This window comes from Syngnathus leptorhynchus, chromosome 1 (assembly GCF_054491065.1).
Source record: "Syngnathus leptorhynchus isolate UIUO chromosome 1, UIUO_Slep, whole genome shotgun sequence".
Taxonomy (NCBI): Eukaryota; Metazoa; Chordata; class Actinopteri; order Syngnathiformes; family Syngnathidae; genus Syngnathus; species Syngnathus leptorhynchus.
This window is the reverse complement of record NC_141195.1, coordinates 18,377,133-18,396,855: the sequence shown is the minus strand read 5'-3', so window position 1 is coordinate 18,396,855 and position 19,723 is coordinate 18,377,133. Positions and strand designations below refer to the sequence as shown.

The 19,723-nt window shown below is 40.9% G+C and overlaps 1 protein-coding gene across 1 annotated transcript in view; it reads left to right on the top strand.

Annotated features, from left to right (window-relative positions):
- grm7 (glutamate metabotropic receptor 7) overlaps window positions 1-19,723 on the top strand; it is a 142,137-nt gene that overhangs the window by 69,285 nt on the left and 53,129 nt on the right. The window contains exon 2 of the mRNA XM_085917684.1: window positions 13,102-13,318. Coding sequence (XP_085773810.1) covers window positions 13,207-13,318 — 112 coding nt within the window. The 5' untranslated portion in view covers window positions 13,102-13,206. The remainder of the gene's footprint in view (window positions 1-13,101; window positions 13,319-19,723) is intronic.

The window sequence follows — 19,723 nt, the reverse complement described above, 5'->3', positions numbered from 1 at the left end:
CACGCCGCCAGTCTCTCCTCGGTACAAGCGGTCCTCTAGTGAAGCTTTGCTAGCCGTTTGGTGTTGGGAAAAACAATTCTTTCTTTGAAATACCAATAGAGTTGAAATAGCAGTCTGTTTACCAGATGGAAAGATCGAGGTCAGCCATGCTCCCTTTGTGAGCTATCCACACTTTCCTCCCACGCTTCGGCTCTACTCTACTCTGTGGATCTCCTGGTCAAATATCTGATTTGTGAGTCATACCTTGCTTCATGGAGAAACATGCTGGCAGGCCTAAAATACACACAAGCACGGCAACCTTGCAGGAGATCAGCCCGGCAGCGAGCATCGAAGCGGCCCGAGGGAGAGGCTCGGAATGAGCGGGAGACACGGAATGCGAGGGAACTGGCAGGGGAAAAAGACAAGTGGGCCGAAAGTTGGAGACATAGAAAGTCGCGTTCGATAAAAGATTATGCAAGCCTAACTTTTTGTTACGAGTGTAGGCAACTTTAAAGGGTGATTGTTTTGTGATTGGGAAAAATAAGCCTGAGCTTAACAAACCTCTGTTGTTAGATTCCAAACCTTGCTAGAATTGAGGCTTGAAAACAACTCGCAGAGGCCGAGCTATGATTAGCCCACAACAGCCGCAATGGCAGGCAATTGTTGACATTGGAACCATTGAGGAGTCACTTATCATCACAAGAGTGCTCCTCGAGCAACTTGGTCTTGTACACTATCAAATTGCACCATTCATTATGCACCTCAAAGTCGTTACAACTGCTACTATTCAATCATTTTCCGTGGTACCTTGAGTTGAGTTAACCTAATGAGATTAACAAGGTACGACCTGTTGTTTGGATTTGTAACAAAACAATTGTGATAATAGCTGGCAGCGAAGGCGACACAACTCGCTCGACAATAGGCAACTGGTTAACAGGTAAGTAAACACTCCTAATAGATGTTTACTGTCAAACGATCATAGCTTTCTTTGTTAGTTAATGCTAACAAACGTTCCAATAAGCTAGAGGGTGTGGATCTGTCCACACAAGTGGATTCAATACAGTTTTCAATATGTGGAGTGCAACACAATTCAAAGACAGTTTGATTTGAAAGCAGACGATTCGTTTTCAGTTCAGTTCGTATCACGATTCCATTCGATGTGGCATACAATTCAGTTCGAGAGGGTATGATGCAGTCAATATTCTGTTGTCATCTTATGTATGAATGAATTCAGTGCTATAAATGTGCCATCTCCTTCTAAGCTATATCCCTCCAGTAGAAGTCAATTTGATCCGTATCTTGGAACGGTTTGATTTGATGCACCTGATTCTATGCGAAAACAATTTTCCGTTTCAAATCGTTTTTTGTCCCCAAGTGGCCAAGGTGCGGCCACCAGAATAAATAGCACAATGCCTATTGATGTATACAAATGTTGCTTTAATGTGACTATGGCTGTGTCTGAAAGTCGACCCTTGTCCCCGAACCTCCCTTTGAAGATATAGTCCCCCGCCACAGTACATACGGCACTAAAAAATAATTATCTCGTTCTGTGTGGTGATTTGTGGAGCTAGTTCACTTCTTTTCTTCTCATCGCCCATCACATGATTACAGTAAATGAAATGACAAACCAGCTCATTAAGATCTCTGAGTAGTTATTGAGAATAAAAACAATATTTATTTTAAACTATTTTTATTTCTGTCAGGAATGAGTGAAGCATGGTGACCAAATGCAGATTGGACCAGGGTTTATTGAGGAAAGAGGGAGTTGGAAGGGAGGATGAGGGGAACCAACCAACAGGAACCGGCAAACTTAACATAAACTGTGGGGGCAGAGTCACAGACCAACAGAAACCGATTAACAGACTAAGACAAAGGCAAAGAGACTAGACGAGAGACTAGAACAATCCGACAAGGGAGTGACACGCAGACAGGACTTAAATACACGAAAGGTAACGAGAGGCAGGAAGGCAAGGAAGGCAAGGAAATGAACAGAGACGAGTCGTGACAATTTCCTTTGTAGTACATATTGTCTGACGGATAAAATGAATGAGTCATTTCCGTAACTGTACTGCTTTGATGCTGTTTGATATGTTGTATACCAGCTATATTTTGTACTATATATATTGAGTGAACCTTTTGGGTAATTTGTAGTGCCCTACATTTATGCTCCCTGGTCATTTGCACACACACAGACAAAATGGCGTAACTCCTTAATTGTGCCATATTGAGGGAATTTGAACACAGCCTGTATCGAAGCAAGCGACGAATTGTGACTGTCAGAACAATTCAGTTTGTGTTTAATTTAACAGCCGCGCATTTCACTCTCATTCAATTTGTGAGCAGATTGAGACGGGTTCATCAATATTTTAGAAGTCGCACTTTTTGTAACTTTTTTTTTTTTGGGTGGAAATGTTCTTCATGTACAATAGATGTCTTGGCTGAATAATGGTTGGGAAACATCGAGCAAAGTGGTCTTAAAGCATTACCTTCAAAATGAAATCCCACATCGATCCATTGAAAACAACACTGCTGTTTTAAGCCCTAAAAGGGCCATTTATGTCAGTGCTGTCGTCGCCGGGTGACGTCCTGTTACAGCATCTTTTGTGAATGTGACCCAGCCTCTGTGATAAAGCCCTTCAACAAATACAAGCCAAGGCACTCATCACTACCTCTTTGTTGATTCCCGTCACAGCAAGGTGTTTGCCAAGATTGGAATTTACCACAGTAAAAACAACGATTTTTCCACCTCCCGCAGTGGTTAAATATCAACTGAATCCGCCATGGTCGTCACGTCTTTCCGGGTGCTGGTCACTGTTGGAATGAAACGTGATGATTTCTTACTCGAAGCAGTTTGTGACTACGTCCAACCACAAAGGATTTGCATACTCGGGGCAGCTGCTGGGAGAGACAGCCAATGCTGATTCACATCTGCTACTTGTGTAAATAACCATAGCCATAATGCAGTAGTTACGATGAGTGGCTACTAGATGGGAAATTGTTTGATAGTGTCCTGTATACCGGTTCTCAGACACCGTGTGAGGCTTTGTATCACCCACCCCCACCGGCCCCCCAAATGCAATCAACCCGATTATATGCATATGACAGATTGAAAAGATGATACGATCGGAAGGGGAAAGAAGACCAATGACAGTAGACAGGAGAAGTTGGCTGCTATGCAAAACAAACCACTGAGGGCAGATTGTGTCGACTTGGGGGGAAACTGGCAGCCTAAAAACCATGCTGGGCAGGAAGTGCATGCTGATCATTTGTGTGAGTGTGTATGTACACTGATGGCGAGGGGAGGAAAGCGGAGAGGGAAGGAGGAAAATTCCACAAAGATGGCCGCCAGTGCAGATCATTTTAGTTGTGCTTTGTAGAGGGTAAATAGTATAGGCCTGTGTGTATTATATTATCTGTTTCCATGTGTTGCTGCACCGTTTGTATTACACTATTTGTTACTTGAACCAGAACCCCACCACCATCACCATCACTACATAGATGCAAATTCTTAACCCTGGTGGCTGTGACGTTTCCCATATTTTGTTCGCGTTAAGATAACCGAAGCTACGTGGCTGTTTTAAATACAAATGTGTCCCTCTTTTTGTTTGTTTTGGTTTGACAGTAAACTTCAACTGGGGGTGGAATTGAACAGCTTGAAGCCTTCTTTTCTCTCTTTTCTCTTTAAACCTGTTCAAATGCCAAGTTTTATGTTAAAAAAAAAAACACCAAGCTAAATCATTTCACTACAATAACCTTTACTAGTCGATTGAAGAACAAAATGTAATCATTTTGAGAGGGAAGTAAAAATGAAAAAAAAGACAAAATGCTCCTTTTAATCACGGATGTGGATGTGCTCAGAGTAACCAAGCACATTTAAAATCTTGTTTAAAGGAGGAAACCCACCTGCCACCTTTTAAAGCCAGTTTAGTTTCCCAGGTGTTTTTCTTTGTAAGATGAGGCATCTGTCTTGCCTCCCAACCCTATAGCTCATAGCCTACTTATGAAATTGTCACATGTACTAAGATGCAAGTACGTGCCAGTAATTCCGGCAGCTTCTTGGATGTTGCCATCAGCCGACCCCCATCTTTTCATCAGTTTTACAAGGATGCCCAGTTCTTGGTCATGTCACTGTTGTGCAAAATCTTCCCCAATTGATGATGTCTGTTTTCACTGTGTTCCGATATATTTAATGCCATGGGAATTCTTTTGTACTCTTCTCCCAATGGGTACCTCTGAGATTCTTCTGACGCTGTGGAAGCTCTCTGTGGAACATGGCTTGTGCTGTAGGATGTGATGACAAAATTTCAGGGAAAGCCTACTGGAACAGCTTCACGTTTGTATTGGTATTGGTACTGATACCAGCCTTATTTCAAGGTATCTGTAAATTTCTTTCCAAACATTTTTAAAGCAAAATGACATCGTATTTGGGCGACTTGGATGCTAAAACAAATTAAATAGGCGTCATATGTGTACAAGTCATGCATTAGTGTTAAGCAATCACAGTCATTGTAACACTGTTCAGTTGCAAACACTACTGAGGGAGGCAGTAAGGAAGGCTGGAGTGAATGCGGAAGTCACAGGTTGGGTGAGAGTATGGTGATGAAATCTAGAAAAAGGTACATTTGTATCGAGAGACACAGATGGGCAAGAAAGGAGGGGGCGAGAGTGACGGAGATGAAGGAGGGAAAGCTGTCAGGTTCCAACACCCTCCCTCCCTCCCTCCCTCCAGTGTGTTGGCAGCGCCGTGCTCCGGCGCAAAGAGATTACCAAAAGTCAGCCGGAGGTTGCATGTATGGACACAGCCATTCCCTCTGACCATCTGACAAATAACCGCAGACTGTCTCCACTCCCTAATGGATGCCGTTTTGATTCCTCAGTGAAGCTCGAACATGCTGCTTACTGTCCTTAACGGTATATTTATTATCGAACGCCTGCGTTTTTATAGTACACAATATTGACTTGTACGACTTTACAACACCGACACAAATAAATCTTCCTCCGCAAAGATGCAATATATTCCATGATGGGCAGGATGTGAACGCTTATAAAATGCTTTCACAAGATGGCTGGTTGGCAACATTGTAAGGATCCTACTTACGTGTATGTGTCATTGTGTGAGTGTCATGAGGATGAATCTGTGCACAGGCAGCGCGGGGTTCTGAGAGAACCCCATGCTGTCATTTTGCCCAACTGCAAAAAGAATCCGAGAAGAAAAGCTGACTGGGGACACGATACACTCAGAGGCTAATCATGCAGCAAATAAAGGCAAAAAGAGCCCCGCACCGCTGGCTGCATCGTGGAGCTGCTCCAGCTCGAGGCGCTCATGGGAAACGTCTCAGTTCCGCCCCCGACAGTTCTGTTGGAACTGTGTTTTTCAATGTTTCTGTGGATCCATGCTGAATGAGGGTCTGCTTTTCTGGATTAAATTCTTGACACGGGGCCTTTTCAGAAAGTCAGATGTCCTAACCTTTAATATTCTAAATCCTGAACCAAATTATCAACACTGTATCAAATGAATTGGAGTTGATTTTTCTGGAACAATGCAAGGGCGAGTATTGCTGACATACGTCTCCAGCTTGAACCTCTTTCCTGAAAATGTAATATACTGCGTGAGAATCTATTGCAATAAGAGGCTAAATGTTGATGTGGAGGTTCGCTGTCCCCACTCATCTTTCTCAAAAGTGAAGTTGGCATTTAATGTTCTTATTGCGTTTATTATGGAATACGAAAATAGCCGTTATGATGTTCCCTAATACAAGTTAATGTTTTGTAACATCATAGTAACTTTTTCTTTTGCTTCTGACTTCATCGGTGGCATGTTGTTTTAAAAATCGCTGCTTATGGGTTACTGATCTAGATTGCTCTTCCTTTTGTAAGGTTGGTCAGGATGGAATAATCAATGCTAAAGACAGATTAAAGGTTGCGTTGAGGCACCTTCGCGCAGGTAGGAAAGGAGAGGAAAATACTACAGGCAATAAACAGAATCCAAAGATGCCCTTATTGTTGGCAAGAACACTCTTTGAAAAATACGGTGTTTTTCGTGTCTGCATTGTTATAGTGCTCTTTTTTTTTCCCACGGAGACAGCTTGTCCTGTCATAGCTGCACATTTTCTGGCTCTCAGATGGTGAGTGGATTTTCCTTTCTCCCTCCACCCACCACCACCTCCAACAAGACTTCATGTTGTCCCATATGTTCCCTATTTCTCTTCAAATAACATTGTTGTTATTTTTTTTCTGTATGAGGCATCTGAGCGAAAAAGAGGTGCAGTCAGATGCCTCTACAAATGTACATGTGGGCTGTGTACACTCATCACCACCACCATATTAGCAGTGTAGGGAAGTTACAGCGCAAGCATTTATTGTGCCTCACCTTCCTTTTGGAGCAAACAGCCTGTGGTGCTTGTGGGAGCCCTTATGTTGAAATGCAACAGAAAGGCCAAGGCGTACTAATTAACTTCACTCAGCATTCGTACTCATTGAAATGCGTAACCTTTACACAACCTCACTTCATCACCTCTCTGCAAACGCCCAGGTTGAAATTGTCATTTAATGTCACCAAGCATATTACAAACTACGCCTCTCAGCTCACCTCAATCTTTTTTTTTTTTTTCCCCCCCCACTTTAGGCTTTACTAACAAATTTTTATTCCGGGCAGCTGCAGCCCTTTGCGCTGGTAAATCAATAAAACAGTGTCCCCTATAAGAGACCTTTGTGTTTTCCTTCCATCGATCCTGTCAGGGCAGATACATAGAAGAGCAAGGCAGGCGATTACCCTCAGCAATCCAAACTTTGATCTATACAGCGGATGACAGGTTCCAGACATCAGCTGTGGGTAATTGCGATGCTAAAAGGGGGAATTGTTAATCCTTCTGTCTTGACGTCCACTCGTATGCCCGTGATTGGGTCGTGGAAAGTGAAGTGTCGGTGCGTGTGGGCTGTCTGCAGGTACCGCGGTCACCCTTTCACCTTGGTGCCGGTCACCGGAGAAGAACACTTCCACACGTTCTATCTAGTTTGCAGTCACAGTTTGCCCCCCAACCCCCCACCTCATGTTCTTGTTCTCCTTATTACATTTTTAATGGGCTGTTAACATGATCATCATGCAAGCTACCTGTGCACAGCAAAAGCCCTGCAGTAACATTACAGTACACTTTACAATGCACATTGTTTATTCTGGCATATATTGTTAGCATTTAAGTTTGTTTTTGCATCATTTTCCATTCCATTAATGGAAAAACAACAAGGAGTCGCAGACCTCCCCTAAGGCTTAAACATTTGTCACCAGTGAAGTCGATGAGTATAGGGTTATAATTCTGGATCTTAATCGCAAAAAGGAAGTAAAGGTAATTCTTTTTGTTCCAAAACCCAAAGAGTGCAACAACTACCTAGTTTGTAATTGAACATTTTAAATAAAAATATATAATTGTGTTTTTCTTTGTTAAAAAGCTTGCTTCTCTCTGAAATTACACTTTCTGACCATGAATGCAGAACTTCTGGTATTAGTCAGGTCCTATGGCACAATTCTTATCTTTTTGGCTGTATATACCACTGCAATTTAAACCAACAATATATGCCTTAAATGCAGACTTTGCACCTCACTTTTTAAGCTCAACCTAAAGTAATGGGGCAATTGACTGCTCAGGTTCTCCATGGCCAGGTGAGCATGTATGGCTGGCAATTTGTCCTTACAAATTGATGTCATTGCTGACAAAAATAGCTGAAATCGCAGAAATATTTTAGGGCAACATTATCTAATCGTATTCAGATCCGATCAGACAGCACTTCACAGTGCAGATGGACAGTGACGCCAAGCATTATGCCAAAACAAAAGAGTTTTTGAAGGCAAAGAAATTGAATATTACGCAATGGCCAAGTCAATCGCATGACATTAATCAAATTGACCATGATTTGACTTATTTAAAATATTGAGGCCTGACACAGCATCACCAGGGATGAAATTCAACATCTCCTGATATCGTTGATGCATCTCAGACTTTTCGGCTGTAATTTCCTAAAAATAATTCGCAACCCAATTATAACAAGTGAAACTTTAATTTGTCCTATTTTTTCAGGTCCCTTGTATTTTATTCTTTTGTAATCCCCACACTGGTCATTTGAGTTGGACAAAAATACCCCCCACATTGGTTAGCACGTCCGCCTCACAGTTCAGACGATGCAGGTTCGATTCCACCTCTGACCCGCCCTGTGTGGAGTTTGCATGTTCTCCCCGTGCCTGCGTGGGTTTTCTCTGGGCACTCCGGTTTCCTCCCACATCTCAAAAACATGATTGGTAGGCCGATTGAGCACTCCAAATTGCTCCTAGGTGTGAATGCGAGTGTGGATGGTTGTTTATCTCTGTGTGCCCTGCGATTGGCTGACAACCAGTTCAGGGTGTCCCCCACTTACTGCCCGATGACAGCTGGGATAGGCTGTGGGGACAAAGTGATACAAAAAATGGATGGATAATCATAATTGACAAAGAACAGTCCTTTCCATGTCCCGATATTTATGACCCCGGATGCAAACACACTACACTGATATTGATTCTTGCCAGTATTTTACTCTCCTTCTACAAGCCTTTCAATCACCATTAGTTCATTTTAACAGGTGTTCTGTTGATAACTTGCTAGTTAATTATCTCAAGAGATAATCATAGTAATGAGAAAAAAATATGTCAGAAATTTGCTTTCAATCCCATTCAGCTTAAAAGGATTAGTGCTAGTACCTTTTGCACATTAGCTGCCCGACACGTACAGAGGTGTTTGATTCTAATCACATCACTTATGAGTCCACCTGAAGAGTTTTAATTCTCACATATCAGTCCTTCTACAATCAAAGCACCACATTTTATTAGCCTGAGGTCAAAGCAGTAATTTCAAAGAACGCACTGATAACACGAATGTTTGTGCTGAGTGGAGGTGTCGATTCCCAGGGGATAAGGAGGGAGAAGATGAGAATTTTATCAATGGGGGTACATTGCCAGAACAAAGCGAACTGACATCTCAAGTGATTCCAGAAAGACAAATATTCACACAATTTAAACCTGGGCCATAGTAGATTCTATGATACTGAATCCTCCATAGCATTCCTACAAAAAGCATAAAATAAAGGTGAGTCCTTTTAAATGCAAATTACCCTTGTTGCTACAGTGCTCCCTTTTTGAATCAGTCCACCCTACACGCACCAAAAACCTTGCACATATGCATGTGACCTTTCGAGGGGGGGGGTGCGTTGCTTGAAAGACATTGAGTAATCTTGAGTTTGAGATCGTCTGCTTCTCAATTTGTCAGCTTTGTGCGCTTGACCCGCTTTGCGTTGTGGGTCAAAGCTATAACTCAGACTCTGCAAGTTGAAGTGATCCCATTAGCTAGTTGCTGTGTCCTCATTCCTACGTTTCTGCAGTGTCCGGCTGCTTTTGATCACACTAACACAAATGGATGGCTTTCATACAGTGCTTTGATGAGAGCGCATGATGAGTTACTACACGTGCTTGAAGAGAAATTGATGTTTGCGCATCCGCACGTCGTCGGGGAGGTGGGCATTTTGATCCCAGATGTGCTACGGTCCTCTCTCATAAATCACGGTTTGTGCGTCCACCGCCATATTTAGCCGTCACTGCTCGTAGACGTAAGAGAGATGGATGAAAGTCTTTGGCTGGCAGCCTTGATTGAAAAATTGTCAGCATGTGATGAAATATCCTGCAGAATTCAATAGCAACTTCAGGAAATATGGATACATGTTATCTGCGGTTTTCCAAAATGTGTAGTATGTTCCTCAAGATTGATGCTATTTTTTCTCCTTATTTTGAAATATATTTTTTTATTTAATGTCTTAACAACCCAATCTGCTTCATCTTCTTTCTGAAACTGGTTTCTTCTCTCACCTGTTGAGGAAATATATTCACTGATTTAAAACAGGAGTACCTACATATCAACACAGATTGCGTAGCATCTGCATTATATTCTCATTAGCATTTCTGAAATGTTGCCGTTTACAATCATCTTGACTGCAACAGTCTTAAACTAGTCGGTTGGAGGTGGTCTTCATCCTAATCAAATGTGAACTCCTGATTGATTCTAATCAGAAATGTGGCCAGATGCCGTCTCTGCGGGAGAAAGCCGACATCAGTCCTTCCGCCTACGCTTGGCTGTGTTTTGACACAGCTATGATTCACAGTACGGGGAGGAAAAGGAGCTTTCATTGTAAAATCTCAATTTTTACATTTCAAGGCATTGGGAAACCTCACTGAAAACCACAACAGGCCAGTATGTACAGAAATAAAAACAAAATATAAAGCCACAAATAAAAAACATTTTCAATGTTTGTATTGTATTGCATACTTCTGACAGCTTGATTGATCTAGCCGTTTGCACAATGAGATCATTTGTCCGATTTACATGCACACTGCTGAATTGACAGTATGAGCAGTTGGTTGAGCGTGATAAATGAGAGCGATTAAAAAGCTGTTGTTAAGGAGGACAGCTACTGTTAACACATCCTTTCACAAAATGCTCACATAAGCAGGTGAGAGGAAACGTCCTTTCTTGGCCTTAGAAGTGAACACCAAAGTCCTTGTTAGGAATACATCTTGACTAAAAGTTCTCTTAATACAGTTAAGTACAGTTGCATTAATGTTTTGCTATCACTTGTTCCAGTGTCCTCTGTGGAGGTAACACCCAGCCCCCCCCAAAAAATAAAAGGAAAAATCACTTGAATAAAGCAAAACACTGGGTGTGATGTTGTGCATGTTGGCGGTGAAACGTTTAAAGTTGCCAAGTGTGACTTTGTTTTGTATTTTTCTAGGAATTGCAATTCTGAAATGATCGACATCAAGGTCTTTCACATTTAGACTTCACCACGTTTTTATTCCAGACTTATTGTTCATTTTGATTATTGTTTTACAAAGTAAAATCAAATGTTTTATTTTAAATTCAACACTACAATAATCAATCTGCTTTTGACAGAAATCGCCCAATATACGTAACTGTTGAGTTTTAGATTGACATAAGAAGGTATCTGAACATTCATTTGAGTATCAAAAATATTTATCGATTATCGATAGGTGCTGTGGTTAGCTCGCCAGCTATTTATGACCAGCGCCTCTCGTCCGTCAGTAGGCTCACGATGTATTCAAGCCACTGAAAATTTAAGGGGACCTATTTTATTGTTTTGACATAAAGGTAATGTAATAAATAATTAAAGCTTAAACAGGTTAGGTGGAGTGTCAAATTTTAAAGACATTAATTTTCTTTTTCTTTTTTTTAACCTTGGAGATCCCACTGAGCCAGCAAACAAAAATGTCTGCATATCCCGCTGATATGTTTTATAATGGGCCTTTGTCAATGGACGAAGACATTCTGTTGGATTCACATTGAAAATTATAGCTTTCCATTGACATTGCTATCCCGCTGTAAGGCTTCTATGGACAAGTGAGAAAGAGTGCCTTTCAAAGCACAGTAATGCATGGAGATTCAGTTCTGAAAATCAGTCTAGCTATTACATTAGTGCTTTGACTTCTCAATGTGATCTTGAAGACATACAGTTTGGCCTTGCTTTCGATGAGTGCTTATGCAACTGCTCAGCCTCAGTTCCTGACAAACATTTGACAATCGTCAGATGTGCCTCAGGAACAGAGTCCTTACTGTACATCAGGAATATTCTCGACAAGCTCATATGATTGATTGAGCAAAAGATGAATTGAACATGTGATTGACAGGCCAGTTTGTCAACACGTCCTCTGGTTGTGCCAGTGGGAACAGCAAAACATGCAATTAATTGATGTTCAAATGATATACATGTGTAAGGCCCACACTTAAGTTGTCAAACACGATGATACACTGCCTTCTGCCTGTTCGGCATTTAAACTCGTAATAATTTATTATACGTCAGTGATCGCCGAAGGGACGTTCTTTTTACATTCAGAGATGAGATGTCAGAGTGAAGTATTGCAACCCTTGGCCAAGGAATACTTTGGCAGAGCACACCCAATATTCTTCCCGTTTCTAATGGTGACAAGCTTAAAGTGTCAGTGCTCCTAAAGATGATGTTTATTCCTCACTTAACTTCCATTATGTAATAATTGGTTGTGCTGATTTTTTTTTTTGGCTATATGTGTATTGACCAACAGGTCTTCATTTTTAGATCACCAACATTTTATGCTTTAAACTCCACATAGCAGCACACTATTTTTCTTGCAAACAGAATTTGTGACATTTTCGAAAAATCGCCATAAATTTTGGTCTGTGAGATCTGAGTTTTAATTAGAGTCTAGAACATGAGTCAAATTAGCAGACTGCTGGGAAAATCTTCAGAATAAAAGCGAGCTACTCAATCATATTAATGATGTTAATTATTGTTTATTTTGAAGATGGCATTCTGACTGCGTTGGCGACATTTTTCTATAGCATTAACAATCGTTCCTGTGCTTAGCTTGACTTTTTGGTAATGGGCATGTGAGTAAGTAGGTACTTGAGGCAGGAAAAATACCTTGCACTTTTTTTTTTTTTTTTTAATCAAGGCGCCCAAATTACTTAGGGACTCATTACATCCATACAAATCAGCAACACTTTTATATTCTCACAGGCTGCTTGATCCAATACAACGCTTGAAACAATCCACTTAACACAACTGCTGGGTTGGTAGAATACGTAATTGCAAAGCATTCCTTCATCTTATAATTTTTTAAAGTGATATACTTTTAAATACGGCAACAAGTAACAACCTTGCAGTTGTGTGATGTAAATTTGTATTAAATATTTTACAAAGAGTGAGCCAGCTTGTGTTATGACAGCTGTAATATAAAAATAAATAAAATCATTGACGTCATCGGTCATTACATTAGAGTTGATGCAAAAAAACGGTAGTAGTCATCCCTTTAAATTGCCGTAAATTATACAGCATGGCTGTAAGGAATGATACCATTATCTTAAGAATGTTGCCTAATATAGGTCCACCCACTATTACCACCCCGGGTGCAGTTGCCAGGCAACCAGAAAAGACTCAAAGAAGTGCCCTCTTGGAAACATTTCAAAGCGTAGCTAAGTCAATTTTTTGTCAGCATGTCAAGCTCAAACCTGAAATGACCCTTGCTCGAGTCAACGTTCTACTCTTCTCCTCTTCAAGATCCCGCAGATCAGCTATGCATCAACCGCTCCGGAGTTGAGTGATGACAGGCGCTACGACTTCTTCTCAAGGGTGGTTCCTCCAGATTCCTTCCAGGCCCAGGCCATGGTGGACATAATTCGAGCAATGGGCTGGAGTTACGTCTCCACAGTCGCCTCCGAGGGCAGCTATGGAGAGAAAGGAGTGGAGGCCTTCACGCAACTCTCCAAAGAAGCAGGTTAGCGTTTATGTCACATGTTAAATTTCCTCCTTATACCCATTTGTGTGATTTAAAACGTACTCATGTCCTTTACACTCATCTGAAAATGCTCTTTTGCACATCCGATTTATCTTAACGTTCCTTGTTTTTGTGAAGATGAATTATTGATGTTTGGCAACGTGCGTCTCAGCTCCCCAATGAGTTGCAAAGTGTTACTGCAGATGTAGACAGAGAAGAGACTTGTAGAGAAATATCACATTACAATATTCAGCATTGTTTTTGTCTTTTTAATTTAATTCCTTTATGCAATCAGTGTTGCTGTTTCGCTGCAAAGCACATGAGGAATTGTGTGAAAACGTCTGATTTATTTTCTTTGGACAAGAAAGAACGACTTTTGGGGTTACACTGTCTGCCTGCTGTTCTGATCATTCTCATCCTCTTTTTGTTTTGGGTCTTGTGTGTATCCCAGCTACTGAGCGTGCTCAGCTCTGAGAATGGTAATGTTGGTCAGTGATCTTGGCGCTCAGCCAGCACAAACCACTCCAGTAGCTTGTATGAAGCAGCAGCCTTTTAGATTTGTTCTCTTTCCCTTTTGGTGAGAGTCTCATTTCTTGACGACGCCTTCGAAATCAAATTAGTCCAAGCCCACATTGATTGTACATTTCCCCCATCATCTGGAAACTATACATTCTTGAGGAGGAAACTTAGACTCTAGGGGCAGCAATCTCAGTGACACAGTAGGCAGCACTTTGGCAAATATAGAACAACATTAATAATAAAAATAAGAATTAATATTATTATGGGTTTCTTATGAGTATCTTAGTTTCCTCCGACCCCCCAAAAGATTCATGGTAGCTTTTCTTTTCTACTGTGGTCAACAGTGCTGACGGGCCACGCATGATTAATTTTACGGTAGAGGCTGCGGGCCGATGTAAATTTGAACACAGGCTGCACTTGGCCCCCTGGCCTGATTTTAGCTGTGTAATATATCGGTCTAGCTTAAACTGCCCGCAGGTGGCAAAGGACACAATGGCTTTTCAATTTGCAAAGTGTGACAATAAAAAACTCTTTTAAATTAAAGTTTCTTCCATGTATCGGTAATGTTGTACATATGATGCTATATTTCTGGCGACCAGTTCAGGGTGTAGTCTGCCTTTTGCCCGATGTCAGTTGGGATAGGCTCCAGCACCCCTGAACAGGATAAGCTGTGTTAAAAATGGATGGCTGGATTCTAAAGTGCTATTTTTTTTCCCCCCATCCATCCATCCATCCATCCATCCATCCATTTTTTTCATTAAAAAAAATATTCTTCATAATGTTCAGTGAGGGAAGATGAGATATGAGTAATGTGAGTTACGTGCATGGTCACAGAATGAATTAAACTCATAACTCAAGGCACCACTGATGGATTTTTTTTTTTTTTTTTTTGACAACGATAGCAGATCGGGTGTCTGAAAACTGATGTACTATGAAAGCCACATGACACGCATGGCTTTGCATATATTATTTTCATGAAAAAGTTTCATCCACGTGGCGATGTGATTTGTGTGACGTAAGGGGGGATGCGAGTTAAGAGTTAAGTCGGTATCTGCCGACTGTTTGCTTCACCGCTGCGACTGATTGATTGATGGTCAGTCCTTCTGACCCCGCCAAGTATAAACTGTAGTGTAAAAATGGAAGGATAGATGGCTGTGATTAGGCTGAAGCTTTGGCAGTCGAGTCGGGATGGGTAACTTAAATGCTGGAGGGGACCACCATTTTTCTCCATTGCTATCGGGGTGATTGTCTGGTGACAAGTTCTGCGTGCACTGCACCTCTCACCCAAAGTCTGCTGAGCTCTCCCTTGATGATGCTGTGGATAAGTGGCGCAGAACATTAATGGGTGGATGGTTTGAATAATCTACCATTGTCCATCAAGTGAAAGAGCTGCTTTGCAGGTACAGCAACAAGCGCTTGCTCTGCATTGCTCCCCACCTCCACCTCTGCGCATCTCAATCCATTTTTGTAATCCTACAGGGAGTGATCACATCTTCTACTGCACACTAATGCGCACAAACCTCAAACATGAAAAAAAAAAGAAGTAATAAAACCTTGCAGGCTCTGATCAGAAGTCCACCATGCATAAATATTTTAGTTGTGCGCATTCACATCTAGTGTGATCACTCATTAAAACTTGAAGAAGCTGTTTACGGATGTGTAATATACGTCGGCAGTCTTAGAGCCGCACAGAGTAAGAGAGCGAGTCTATCTGGAGAAAATCTTCTGATTTAAGACTTATTTTGAAAGATCCCCTCCCCCTAGATCCTGATAAACATAGCTTCACCCAGCGTGCTTTCTAAAAGACATTTCTTATGGATTTTGTTTAAATACATTGCACAGAGGAGTAAACAATTATTTCTTTTAACTTTTAAAAGCCATGGAAAGACACAGAACTGAGTAAAACGGTGTTGTTGACTCATCCTTTTGCCGCTGAGCAGCAGTCATTTTAACATACTTTGTATTCAAACACAAATGGGAATTATTTGCTTTAAAGAAACCCTTTAGAGTTCCCCAGGCATCTTATCTTTAATAAACACATTAATTATGCAAGCGCATTTCTCATGATTCATTCACACACTTTTGCACTAAAGCTCCTTGAAATCAGTCATAACAGAAGTAAACATTAAAGTGTTAAAATTTACCACTTATGCTGTATATTAAAAGTAGCAGTGCTAACCAAAAATTGTCAAACATCATATTGTTGACTCGTCACAGTAACGATACATTCCTTGCTTATCAATATTGTAAAGTATAGTCAGGAAATAGTCAGCCAGTAGTATGTCATCACATGCTCATTCACCAGAGCAAACCCGATTTTTAAATTCATAGACACATCCAGAATCACTATGGTGTCAAATTTGTGGCCGCTGAACTCAAGTGGGCAAAAATAATAACCTGCATTTCACGTGGATATACTCTATTGATTGTTGGTGTTGAGGTGTATATTTGAAACTTTAAAATATACGGCTGGGTCAAAACTAACTCACATTAGGTGAAATAGCTAACCCAGCACTGGTTTCAAAAGGGAGCAATTCAATGCTGGCTTTTTTATACGCAGTAGACCGGGTTGAGGATTTGACCCAGCATATCAAGTCAAGATCCAACAAAGGGTCAAAACTACACACAATGCCATATATGATCCATACCAAGGCATGAGGGACCAGTATAGCTGTGGTGACACTGGTGACCCTTTTTTATCTCGGCTGGGGACTGGCAATGGCAGCGAATCTACAAATGGTTTGATGGTTACCTTTGACCATAATCAAGATTTTCAACCTTTGGTACACAAACATGTCCAGAATGGCAACAAGCCTCAGCTCCTCAGCTTGCCCAATTTACCTTTAAAAAATAAAATTAAATTCTCTACAGCTTTGTGTGTGTATAAACAAAAGTGTAAATACTGTGTTGCTGTGCAGATTTAGTCTACTGTACTGTGGCGGTGGTCTAAAATGTGATAAATGTGGGAGTACTATCCGATGGGAACCCTGTACATGCTGTTGCATGCTTTTTGATGTTGCTGACCTTTGAATGTGATATGAATCTTGTATTGCTCCTCCATGTACTGCTTTTTCAAACTAACAAACAAAATCTATCTGTGTGTTTCTGTATCTCACTGCTGGCTCTAGAATCTATTTATCTTTAGTGATTGGCTGTTTTGCTATGCATTGCTCGATTTGCAACAAGAACAAAAATATTATTAACGGCATGTAAAAATATCACTGATGTTCAACTCGATCCATGGAGTTCATAGTTTCATACACAAATTATTATAATGCCATCAAAAACTCTTTCTCATTATAGTTTTTGGGGTGTCACAATGGGTATGACAAGCAAATAATTGCAAACAATTAATTAACCATATTAGCTTATCTTCAGACATCATCTTTAGCTTATCTTTAGAATTGTATGCCTTATGTAAACTTTTTTGTATTTTCTGCCACGTAGCATTGTCGGTTTAATTTCCTCAATTACAATATTCGCTCTTGTCATGTGATCAGTAGCAATAGATTCAGGATAATACAGTATGATACAGCTTATAGAGAGTGACTTCATGGATTTTGCAGTATACAGTAAGTACAAATCGTTGCCAATGACCCGAGAGTTCTTGGAAAGCAGTGATATTATTGTAGTGTCTGTGCACGTTAAGGTATGAGACCTTGAAATGTTTTCTGTGGCCACCCTGTTTGTAAATGTCAAAGGCATTAGTAGGATTCTCGCTTCACCACTTCAAGGGGAACCATCTTGCGGACTAATGCAATACGGCTGGCCATTTCCCCCAGCCAAGTTGAGAGTGATGGTCAGAGTGTATTGATCTCTGTTTTTATCTGATTCTCCTTTTTTCTATTCTGTGCCTGGTTCGGGCACTGTTTCATTGTGGACACTCAGCCTGGCTGCTGGTGAATCTTGCAGGGATGGCTCTTGTTTGTGTGCATGTTGTTTTCTCTTTATTTGGTATTTTCTACCGTGTGCCTGGGCTACATGTGAAGAAAACCTCCCTCAGAGAACTGCGCTTGAATTGATTGTTGCAAGTTGCCAACACACAGGCCTATTTGCTGGAGGAGAAAGAGGCGGGATGTTAGCTAGCATTAGCAGTGATCTGGGGAGCAAGCCAGATGTATCTGAAAATAGTTTAAAATTAGAGCACAATATTTTTTGCATGACTCGGTGGCAGAGCCAAGTCTCACGCTGGCAGAGCAACATGGATGCCATCTGCATGACACCTCATTTGATATGCTCCCATTTATTCAGGATGTGAGACTGTGAGGAAAAAGCTGGCCTTTTCTCCAATGTCAAGGTGATAAATATAATTTCAGCACCCACAGAGGTTTTGCTTTGCAGGGACTTGAATAGGAAAGTGGGAGGTTAAATCCATTGAGAGCCTTCAATTTTAAGGGATTTGTATTTCAGAAAATGGTCAAAGTTGATTATTTGGCCCGGGTAAGCATTTTCATATCCGTGAGCACGGAGGATGTGAATGAATAATGGAGTATAATGCACTAGAGAGCCGACAGTTAAACTGAGAACTTCCAAGAGTTTAGCCATCATGATTATTAAACTTCTGCATCTATAGTCATCTAATGGGGAGCAGAGGTTTGGGAACACCAAAACACGGAGTGCTGATGTCAGGCTGTTGGATGATCATAGGTACAAGATTAAGATGCTGCTAAAAATATCCTTTCTACCAAAGAGCCCAGTTCAAGTCATCTCTCCATGGTACAGTTTTAGAGAGGTAAATGTGAGCCTGGCTTGTGTTTATGGTGTGTGTCATCAGACATCAGACATCAACAAAAAAGTCAAACGTGGCACCGTACTCTTTTATGTACTGACAACAACAAGCACAAAGTGTTTTGCTGCAGAGGATTCGGCATCTATTAACTGAGACAGGTCCTGAGAAGAGCAACTTCCCCAAAGTTTTTTTTCCCCTTGATGGCATGGAGAGTTTGGACCAAAGGATGCCTTGATTTTTGGTAAAATTGTGCTTTTGAAGCCCTTTGAGATTCTTTAAAGACCATGTGTGAAATGGAATTGAGTTAGGTCACAAGTCAAGTTATTTAATATTATACAATAAAAAAGAAATAAGAATAAACGATCATTTGTATAATAGTCATTTTTTTAAAGTGGGATCTGGCGAGTGACAAACCTAGAAGTGTCAGTGACATCATCTAAAGAAAAGCAATGGCAGATCTCAACAGAGATCGTGTAGAAAGCCAGTCAGAAATCAACTCAGAAAGTGATATTTCAAAATTGTTCATTCCCTCAAAAGACTTTTGTGTTTTCCCTTCATATCTTTTTCGCACAGGGGTGTCAAACTTAATTTTATCGAGGGCCACTTTGTAAACGCGGCTTCCCATGGAGGCCTGTTATGACGGTGAAACTAAATAAATGATTCATCGTCCCATCTACTCAAAAAATTAATAGGTTCCGAAGTTTGAAATCAGATGTCAACTATAGCAGTTTTTTCTATTATTGTTCACGTTATTGTAAAAAAAATCTTTCAAAATCTATATCTGCTTTGAGTTTGACACCTGTGTTTTAGTATTATGCTTTCTGTGCTTACCTGCTTATACAGTATCTCATAAGCATCTTTCTATTCCTGCTGCTTGTCAGGGGAAGGAGTGGAAACATTTTCTTTTGACTCCTGAGTATCATTACAAAAAAAAGCTATTTGACACCTACCCAAAAGAAAAGCAATCGATGGACCTGGAGCTAAGCGACAGCGATGGTTTCGAGCCACTGTAAGCACGAACATGCATGGCGGCGAACAGAGATGAGCTAGTTGACTAAAGAGGCGGTGTTTTGAAAATCATTTGGTAACTGTTCGGATTTGACGAGACAATGAGCAACAATCTTCTGTCAAGTACATTTAGAGGTTGTTGAAACCAA